The sequence below is a fragment of the Phaethon lepturus genome, unplaced genomic scaffold (genome assembly GCF_000687285.1).
Source record: "Phaethon lepturus isolate BGI_N335 unplaced genomic scaffold, ASM68728v1 scaffold15549, whole genome shotgun sequence".
Classification (NCBI taxonomy): Eukaryota; Metazoa; Chordata; class Aves; order Phaethontiformes; family Phaethontidae; genus Phaethon; species Phaethon lepturus.
Genome location: NW_010564275.1, coordinates 30,185 through 41,376, shown reverse-complemented (window position 1 = coordinate 41,376; position 11,192 = coordinate 30,185). Strand labels below are relative to the sequence as shown.

The following is an 11,192-nucleotide window of genomic DNA, read 5'->3' as shown; positions in this document are numbered from 1 at the left end:
CCCGAAAAATGACAATTTACAATTCAGACCTTGTTCACGGCAAATTGTTAAGGATTATTTTTCTTTGACATAGCTAGGCGCAACAATTCAAAGCTCTCCTCATCACATTTTTAAAATAAAGGCTGACAAGAACAGTTAAGCCCATGTTTTCACTTGATAAACAATAAAGATCATTAGCATAGCTTGTACACAGATATGGCGACCGTGCCTTACCTTCAAGTTCTCTCTCATGTTGAGGTTTTCCCAGAAATCTGTTCTATTCCAGCTCCCACAATGAGTATGAGAAGACAGCATAACAAGATATGACCAACTCAGTGGAATTAACTGCCCTACTACAAATCCGCTCTTGTAGGAAACATAAATGCTTCAATTGTACAGTTAAAACTGCTAAACCAAGGCCTTTCACATTCCAAGCTAAACACTACTAGCAATTTGTTATGTGATGTGTAATAAGAGCAAGGAAGAACTCTCATTTTAACAATTTTAAAAAAATGCACCAGGGCAATTAATTTTTTTTAAACACTGTACATTTGTTACTTCTGTTGCTATCAGTATTTTGTGCAAGTCTAAGCAGCCAGGTTTAATATTCTGTATTGCTGACTAGAGGAAAAGAAACTCAAAGTCATTATTAAAAAAAAACCCAAACAAAACAATTTGTTTGTGTTATCCATTCCTTATCAGCCTCTCCTCAATTCAGAAACTTCTCCATTTCTAAACTCACGGACAGCATAGCTGGAGGAAAAAAAAAATATATCTATGAACTACTCATACCTAATTTATATTACTCTATCTTATATTTGAGAAGTGACTGATTGAAAACACTTGACATTCAGTAAGTTACCCACACAGAAAGTACTTCCTTCCAACCCATTTTTAAAATAATCTTTATTAAAAGGCCAGTATTATTCCATTTGAGTGAAGGTAAACTATTCTTTTTGTAGTAAGTTTTGCTTAGGCAGTTAATGCAAATAAGTGAATAATGGCCGGGGTAAAATGTTCCTATTAATCATCAAAGCTTATCACAACTTTATTTACTGTTTAGATCAAGTACAAGTATCTTATTTGGGAAACATGTCACAGAGATTATTCCCTTTGCAGATGCAGGATTTCCTATCTGAGTAAGCAAGGGGACTTAAATCAACAACCAAGCAAGGTGCTCTACTAGCAAGCAGAGAACTGCACTCTTAAGTTTGTTTGATGATAATATCTCCGCTTTTGTGCAAACAATAACTACCTTCGAGAACATAAAAAAAAAATTTAACTTAATATCACACCTTGCAATTTCTGCAGGAGGCCATAGTTACACTTCTGTTTTCCTTCTCATCTCCTGAGCTGGCAGCACTGCTGAGTCACTGCGCTGAGCTATGAGATTGCTCCCTCAGCCACACAGAGCAATACAACACTGAAGAACAACGCCGGGCAATTATGGAGCACAGACCAAGGTCCAAAGAACTTTCCATCCATACTTATTTGGCAATACAGAAGATTGTTGAAACAGTGAGTGAAGTTTTTTCAAGATCCAAGAACTACTAAGCACTTTAATGCTGAGGTATGCTACATGCTCAAGACATAAATTTTAGAGGCTTCACTTAAGATCTATATAGTCTCAGAACTGTCTGAAAAAGAATTCAAGTTGTAGGTACCATGTTAGTAATGGTAAGATCGCAGTTTTCAAACAGTTGTTCCATACTTTCACATTCATACTGTCAGGTAAATTTAAAAAGAGTAGTAAGTCTATGGCTCTACTATGGTCAATACAAAAATTCCTTTATTATAGGACATATTTCACTTAAAATAATTCAAATTATAGCACGATCTGAGAAGTCAAATCTGTCTCTCTGCTTACACCAAACACATGATAGCAGCAGTCTTAATTTCAGGTATGAGATTAATGAAAGAATGAGATATTCACCCATTTTTCATTGTCCATTATACAGGGATATTATCACTCTTAGAGAAATGCCCCTGCAGCTCAAGGAAGCAGCTTTCTGTTGCAAAGAGCCATGGAACTAAATTAGGACACTTGCAACACTGTATTTTTCACAGCTCCTCAGAAATGCAAACTGAAAGGTAGAATTTAACAGCCACCAGACAATATTTCTCAGAAAGAGCAGAGAGAGTCCGTAAGTAGGATAACAATTTCCTATTAAAAGCTGTGGTAGATGCTTGTTCATAAAATGGATCATTTACTTCCATGTATGTCTTTTTACCTACCTATATTGGAAACCACATGGCAGCACCAAAAATCTGCAGTCCCCAATTTGCCTACCTAAATAAATAATAAATCACATATTCTCTCTGTGTCAAAAGTGGGTGACATGCTCAGAGTCCAACTCTGTATTTGTAGCAGGCTTTTTTTTTTTTTTAAACAGTGGTGGGTGGGAGCCTGCCCCACATGCTGGGAGTACTAATTTACTGTGTAGGACAGTGACAACCCACAGTAATCCTGTGCTTCCTCAGAGCACACAAAGGAGAACCCCTGTGGACCCCAGGGTTTGCTGCTGGAAGAAGCACATCCAAGAGCTGACAAACATCACTGGAGTAACTGGTGTTTCTCAATCCCAACGACTTTTTCTCCCAAGTACATGAACAGAGAGAGCATGCTGGAGGCCAGGCCAGCGAAGGCTGCCAGCCTCGGGCTCCATGCCTGTTTCACAGCTAGCAGGTATCTACAAGGGAGACGCTGAGGAACCTCCATATCAGAAAGGCATGCCTGTTTATGCCAGAAAACTCCTGCAGCACGCATCCTCCTTTCTCCTACACTCCTGAGAGCCTCTATAAAAAGGGGTGTTGGCTGGAAGAGCTGCCTGCAAACTTCTGCACACAAGCCGTATGCTACATATCCTGTAACTGATGTGAGATTAGATAGACATGCATTCTTTCAGTTTGTGTGCTTTGTAAGCAGATTAGCCCTCTCTCTACAGTTTCACTATTTCCTCACACTGCTTGTGACTCTGGAAATGTTAACAAAAATGTTAATGCTGTTTTCTACAGAGGGCTAAATTTCAGTGCAATTCAGTACACTGTTTGTTGCTAAAAAAAAAGATCAATGCTTCAGTACTGGACATTAAGATATAATTAGAAATGGAGAACTGTATGCGTAATTATCTCTTTGTGAGGGGTTTTTTTTTTGAGAAGAGAAAAAACACAGCAAATATTGTTTTAGAATTTAAAATTAGAAACATAGTTTCCACTAAATATGGACAGCAAAGATAGATGCAATCAGCAAAACAATTACCTCAAGTATATTAGATTTCACATATACCTTGTAATTCTATGATAGGATGCAAAGTTTGTATGTAAAAAATAGGAAAGAGAGAACTCAGCATTTCTAAAATAGTATTCTGATGTGAGCCACCAAAAGCAAAAGTGTAATTCAGTGCACAAGTGGAAAGGTTAGGCAATCACAGGCCACAACTCCTGCTGTAAGAACTATAAAAAAAAGAGAGAGAATTTTTTCTACAACAGGAAGGCGAGGCAGTCCCCACTGCAGAACATTCATTCACTGCACAAACAGGACTGCCATCGCTCCGTAGCAAGTGCCAAATATATTCTAGAACGCTTTTTGACTAACCACTTTGTTGCAGATTTTTCCTTTTAAAACCTTTTTAATTAGAAGACAATTGGTATCAGAGAGCTCTCCATATATTAAAAGGGTTACTAAAATAATCTGGGCACATTGTTTATATGCATAATTTTCATTTCTCTACAGAACATATGTATCCTAATAGACATACAACTCCCTGATGTTTAAAATGTCATGGTACAAACATGAATACAGCATTTTCTACAGGACATTCATTAGTGAAACTTTCCTTGTAACGCTGCATTCCTGGAGTGCTTGGTTCATGTGATTTTGGATAAACAGCCTTTACAAGTCAGATACCTTTCTGCCTACATCTCCATGCTTTGTATCCCTGCTTTATTGTCTTTTTATTTTCTGTGCTCTGAATTAGTTTTCACCTCTTCTACACGAGACTTGTAGTTTCCTGAAGTAACGTATGTTACTTCACATTCAGAGATTCTATTACATTATCTCCTGTTTCCATCTGCTGCATGATACAGGACAAGGAGTACCAAGACCACCCCTTTGACAGGGATGTTTCAAGTCATATCACATATTAGGAAATTGTATTTCATTATACACGGCCAACGGAAAACTTGTGTGTTTAAGTAAAATCATCCAGTGTTCAGAACTCCTGAGGAATACCATAGCTATGGAAAGAAGTTTTCAATGAACTCATGCTATGTATTTTTCTTCTTCCTGTTAGGAATTTAATTTCTGCAAAACCAGACAATTATTCCCAGCACCTTAGATATGAGACACACGTACACTGTTTTCAAAGCATGTAATTTCTTTTATTTCTGAACAGCAGAACTTGGTTTAGCGCTATCTTGCCTTTTTTTTTCCTCATTCTCTTATATCTTATCTGTCCGTGTTATCAGTGTAGAAATATGAACATTATTGCCTGTTTCCAAAGAAAAGTAAGTAACATTTGACCTTTTCCCATACTGCAAAGGCCAAGGAATCTGTGTCCTCTGAGTCACATACCTGATCCTCTGTTCGTCTTCTATTTTGGTATGTAATAACAAATTCATTTAAAATAATTTCACAAAATGGTAAGATATATTTATAACTCAGATTTCATCAAGAAATATTTTTACCACTCCTGTGATAAAACAATTCATGTTGTATATGACTCATTTAAAAAATAACCAAACGCTGCACCTCCCGCTCCCGCCAGATACTTTAAGTCATGGAGATTACTAACTTCAGAGAACTAAATTCACCCTTGTAATTCACACTTACAGACACATCTGTCTTTGAAAGGCAAATAAATGCAGTTCTTGAAAACAAACATTACTGGATGGTATTCATCTAAAACCAAAGTTGAAATACCCTTATTCTCCACCCAACAGAAATTTTAGACAAAATGTTTATTTAAGATAAAAGTGAAAACCAAAATTAAAAAGTTAAAATAAGGACGTATGGAATATACCTTTAGTAAGTACTTTTCTCTTCTGTTAGTCTATGAATATTCAGACATACATTTTTCTTAAGCAAAAATCAGCACACGAACTTACCAATATAAAATAAGCATTCAGAATGCAGCATACTCTCTGTCCACAACTGACATACTTCACTTTCTGTAAGAGCTTCAACACCGTAATAGGCTTGGTATTCTAATTTTGGCAACAGGAATATTGGAATAAGCTGTAAAAGTGAAGATACAATAAAAATCAGCACTCACTGTCCAAAAAACATCCACAATTGAACTACATTTTGTAGTGGATAATCATCATAGTCTTCTACTACAGCTAAAGAAACAAAGACGTTTCACAGATTTTGTGTGATGGCTCACATTCTGTGAAACCCACAGTACAAACGTTGGACTACAGAGACTCTATAGTGGGGAAGGTGAAATGGACAAAAAAATAGCAAGCCTAGGCAAGCTTTCACAGATAAGGAAATTTTGCCTCTAAGTAATTTTTCCATGCGACTAAATTAACATGAAGTTCACACTTCTGTGCTCTACTGCCCTCTGCAGGAGTTTAAGAATACATACATTATATTTCTGATTTGTTTGTTATTAGTGGAATCCTGACATGTATTCCCCTTGTTAGAATCTCATTTGAAATTGGAACCTAATGCTTGGACTCTCATTTGAGACCAGAGGCTAACCTTTGCGTGTTAACGCTTCACAGAGAAAAATATAAGAAAATATACGGAACTGTAAAAAATAACGGTGCTCAATTTGTGATTAACAAACTAAGCAGCTGTTCACAGACATTTGTAAGTAGTGGATCAATAGCAAAGAGATGGTATTTCTTCAAAATACGATTTTGAGCACAGAACCTCTGCAAGTAATCAGAGTTAAAAAGATCTATTTCCATATCAACAAAACAAACACCTCACAAAATGCCTGCCTACTGTAATTCCAGTAGTCTGGGGAGAGAGATACCATGTCAAATTTGTCGAATGATTCAGAGGACTATTGACAAAATAGTAAACTACTGAGGATTCCAGAATAAGCTTTCCTTCTTCTGATGTTACAAGGAATTACATTTGCATTTAAAGCATTTTATTCCTTAAGACAAACGATTTGCTAAGATGTATACCAGTGTCTTTTCAAGTAGAATGAATAGGATCTCTTTTTATCTTTAAATGTGTCCTCTGTTGTTCATTCTATCTCCTATTTCTCTGTTTAACTAGGCATAATAGCAAGGCTGAATCCTGCTTGAAAGTATTTATGATCATGAACATTCTCAAAGCCTTGGGCCAAAAACCTAATTACTGCATTAACTTTTAAGAATAGTTCAAACTGACATTAGTTTATATGAATATAATTATCCATGCATATTACTGTAATGCAGTTGTAGTAAGAAATGCGGAATCACACTTGCTTTTCTTCTAATCAAGTAGGTTTAAAAGAAATCACAAGTCATTCTTCCCTCAATTCCTACAGTAAATATTTACTTAAAAAAGAGACACCACAGAATTACAATTAAATGTACTAATTGTCTGAGTGAAAACACAAATGCTATGAAGGACTGGGAATCCCAGAGATGCCAGCTGAGCACAACTGTGTAAAAAAAAAAACAAACCAAAAAAGATAAGAGCAAAATCTGTACCTTTTGGGCTTTCTTCTTTTTACGGTATCGTGGCAATGACTTCACTTTTTGTACACTGCAACGCACAAGTAACAACAGATCATTCAAACTGAACAGCTTATACACAAGGTTGCCATCCTGAGGTGCTTTATACTCTGAAGGGTCTTCTTCAAGCATCTGAAGTTCATTTGGCAGCTTTCCTATAGAAAATAAATAAAACAGAAAACTACAAGCTTGCACACTCTTCACCATGAAGCTAATTAGCTTTTATTTTCTTGCAGTAGATTTAAAAACAAATTTTTTTTTAAATAGAATCTGTTTTGTTTCCTAGGATTTTGGGATAAAAACCATCTCGTTAGGCACAAGAAGTCACCTATGTATTAAAAAAATTAAATTTGGAAAACAGCTGCTATAACTTTTAAATAGTATATTTTTAAATATTCCCACATATTTTATCCTAATCATTAGATTTCTTATACAGAGTTGTGAGACTCCATTCTTGTACAAATGGAGTTCAAAGGCTGGTTTATAAGCCACAAGTCACTCAGCACAAAGGAGACAAGAATTCTATTTACAATGTATGCCTCCTGAAAGCTGCCATCCATTTATCAGTTACTGAAATAACTCAAGCCTCAGGTTTGGATGGTAGCATAAGCCTCTGTTCCAAATTGAATTTGCTTCAACTTCAATTTCAATATTAGCATATTGAAAAGAAACACTTATTAGATCTCCAAGTGCAGCTCTGATGTAAGTTAACAAACTTCCCTGCATCCCTTAGAGATATTTTAACAAAACATTTAAAATAAACAAGAATAAACTCCAACTTCAGATCATGGCCCTTATGATCTTCAAGACTTCTGGTTCTTGGTTGAGGTCTGGGTGTAGCATAGGTTCAATTTCCAGCTAAAAGCCTGAAAACTTGGGCATGTGAATTGCAGTCCTCATTAGTGTTCTGAAATAGATTGCTAAGAACTAAGAGCATCTGAACTACGAGTCTCAGAACTTAAGACATTCAAATTTCAAGTTTTCTTTCAAGTTTTAATTGCATAATTTGATGAAATTTTTCTTCTACAGAAAACGTAAATTCCATTTTTGATTGACAAGAAACTATTTTTGCCCACCAGAATACTCAAATATTTAAATTTCTGAGGAAAAGTAACTCATTTCACTACCAAATGATTTCTTTTCCTTGCTTAAAAATGTATATAGCAACTTTTTGTTTCTCTAAGCAGTATTTCACTTTGACCTCTGCAGACAAGCAGCTCCCAAGATGCTCCCTTATGCGTGCAAGACAGTAATTCTCCACAGAAAAAGTATCTTTTAAAAAAAAAAAAAATTAAGTCACATCTCTAAATAAATGTAACGGAGGTACTATCAGGACATTCTTCAGATGAAGGACTGTAAAATGTTTTTCAGTTAAGTTTTCCTGAAACTTTGAAATTTTACTCCTTATACAATTACTTACTCTTTGGCACTCCCTGAAAAAGCCAAGTCCAGGTACTTCTAGACGAGCTGTTGGGATTTGAGGCAGGGAGCGGCACAGCTTCTGTGCTAGAGGTCACCAATGGTTTTGGAGATTGAGGCACATGGGCTGGCGTAGCATTAGAATTATCACAGCTCACCACTGGGTGCTCATGAGTTTTTTGTGAAGGTGACTTGAGAAGTTCAGTTTGCATTTTCAAAATCTGTCCGACAGGATCAAATTCCTTGGACAACTTTCTTGTAGGCTTTCTGGAGGCGTTTTTTCCCTGATCCACGACATCTGAGCAATCAGTCATGCTTGCTAATGGAATCTGGGTGGGGGAAGGTGATTTGGCAGTCTCCAATGAGGTATGAGAAACAGTGTTTGCTACAGCTGTTTTGCATTCTGTATCAATTACCAAACGCTCTTCATCCGTGTCACTACTGCATAAAGAAGTGTAAATCTCATTTTTTGGTGCAGAATCAGATTCTTTCTTGTAACTAGCAGCATTAGATAGAGTATGTAATTTTGTTTCACTGTCCAATACTTCTTTGGTCATGACATGCTGTGCTTTGTTAAGTCTTACCTCCTCTGAATTAAAGCTTTTATGAGATGAATTTTCTTCAGGGCTGAAGCACAGAATGCCATCTAATGATGGAAACTGTATGCTGGCACATACTGAAACTCCTTGCTCAGGAATGGTGTTTTTCCCTTCACTGTTTATGCTGGACGTATTTTTTTTCCCCATTTTTAGGCCATGTGATAAAACTTTAGCAGTGTTACTAACTGTAGGAAAAGTACTTTCCATTTTAGAAGTTCTTGAGAGCTTGACAGTTGCTCCAAACGTTTCCAGTTCTGTAACATCATCATCAAAGTCCATCCCTGTGTCATCTGGAAGAGGAATCTTCCTGTACTGGTAGCTATCAGAAGACATCTTAACACAGGGAAGAAAAAATAATGTTAAAGATATTTAATATTAAAAAAATAATCAAACAAACCAAGAAATAGAATGTGTTAATCACAAATGAGACACTGTCAAATTGAAAACATGAAAAATGTTCTACTATCCATATTTTGACTGTTGGGAGAGAGGGGCAGTAATTGAGGAAAAAAAAAATTTCCTCTGTTTAACGTGGAATATCTTAAGTCCTAGGAGTTGAAAGGCCTTTCAAAAGAGGAATAAACTTCATAAAACTTCTCCCACTTAAATAAACTTATCAAAATACATTTTAATGAAGTAAACATTAAAGCTGAGAAGCCGATGTAATAGAAGCATTTAAAGGAACTAGACAGACATTTTAGAACATAAAGTCTGTAACTCAGCAGTAGAAAAACAACCAACAGGAAACTTAAATTTTCCTTCATTATTGCAGAACAAGTAACATAGGAATTATAAAAAGAAGTTTTTGGTTTTGTTTGTTTGTTTGTTAAGAGGAGGTGAAGCTACATACATCCCACTGAAGCAGACTGTCCTCAGCTGGTTTGTCCATCAATACATCAGAAATTGAAACGTAAGATGTTTTAGTTGCTAGGAAGTCCATTGGAATTTCATGGAAGATTTGGTTCCTCTCTCGTACTGTCATTTCCTTTCTCAGCAGGGGTGAATCAACATAAACCACTTTAGCTGGTTTGCTACCTTTTCAAGAATGGAAAGGGATTGAGTACACACTAAATGTAAAGAAAAAAAGATTGTTGTATAATTTAAATAATAAATCTTTCAACTTCCAACTACAGTCAAAGGTATTCCACATTCACAGTAGAAGAAATGAAAAAATATCCTCTCATTCATTAATGACAGAATATAAAACTATGTCCAGATATAGCGTGAATTATTAGCATCCTGCAGCAGTAATACATACCAGTAACAGTTGATCATATTTTAAACGCAGTTCTAAATAGAGAATTTGTAAAATAAGAATTTAGGATTCATCGTTCTTTATACTGCATTATATCATTAAATGTATTTTGTTTTCTAAAAGGATCCTTTCTCTTCCTTTGATGAACCTCTTTTTTTATTTATTTTTTTAAGCCTTATTGCCCAAAAGCGATGACTGCAGTTTATACTTCTTCTAGTCAGTAGCTATGTCTAGGCTCTGCTACCCTACTCTTTTGTTAACACCGTAACACACTTACATGAGTCATTCATAGATACATCCAAAAATAACAGTGATATCCTGCCCAATATTATACAGAAAACAACAGCATGTGGTGAACATACTATCACTGTTTTATAAAAAAAAAAAAAAAACAAACAAACCAAAACCAAAAAAACCCCCAAAAAACTGTGGATGAAAAAAAAAATCACTAATGCAAAAGGTGGGTTACAGGGAAGGTAGAAAAGGAAGGAGAGGAAAAACCCTTCAAGAAACAGTATATATTGTTAATATATTCTGAATGCCTTTTAAGTGTTAAAAATTGGATTTAAAAATTAAGTTTAAAAACTGTAATGGAGTCAGGCATATCGTTACAGATGAAGTAATTTGATTTCATGCACGAAAGTGCAAAATTTGTAAGATCTGCTGATATTTGACACCTTTACTGCTATCCAGATTTGTGTGAAATGCACACAACATGGACATTTCAAGACAACAACCATTATAAATAATCGCAGAATTGTCAGTGCATTTACAAAATAAAAAAAGGGGTAACAAGAAAGAACATCTATATTCATATTACCGATGGAGTGCTTGACAACTAAAGTATAGCACTCGGATGAATTAATCAGTTTATTCAAAACATTTTTTGTTGCAAATGGGAAAAGTGATCTCCACGGACATTAATTATTTATTCATTATTCTATTTGTAAGTCAGTCCTTTTAATTCCAAGAAACATTTGGTCTTTGTTTTTTTCATAAAACTTCAGAATTTATCTTTTTTAGCTTATTGAAATCAGTTCACTTGATAATTTTAACAGCTTCATGCAGTTGTTTTCCTTCTAAGGAACAGAGCCTACAGTTTTGAAAAAGCAAAGGACATTTAATTGATTTTTTTAAAAATATTTCTTCCTCAAGTGGAAAATTGTTGTATGTCCAAATTCAATGTTAATGGTGATACCTCTAGAGGTTGTTACTATTCTCAGCAACAAGGTGGAACAAATTGTAGAAAACCATGGAATGAC

At 35.4% G+C, this 11,192-nt stretch overlaps 1 protein-coding gene across 1 annotated transcript in view; it reads right to left on the bottom strand.

Moving 5' to 3' along the window:
* The window catches only part of ICE2 (interactor of little elongation complex ELL subunit 2), a 27,454-nt gene that overhangs the window by 5,388 nt on the left and 10,874 nt on the right, over positions 1-11,192 (bottom strand). The window contains exons 8-11 of the mRNA XM_010294830.1: positions 9,526-9,710; positions 8,078-9,008; positions 6,634-6,812; positions 5,086-5,215 (exon numbers count right to left, since the gene is read on the bottom strand). Coding sequence (XP_010293132.1) covers positions 5,086-5,215; positions 6,634-6,812; positions 8,078-9,008; positions 9,526-9,710 — 1,425 coding nt within the window. The remainder of the gene's footprint in view (positions 1-5,085; positions 5,216-6,633; positions 6,813-8,077; positions 9,009-9,525; positions 9,711-11,192) is intronic.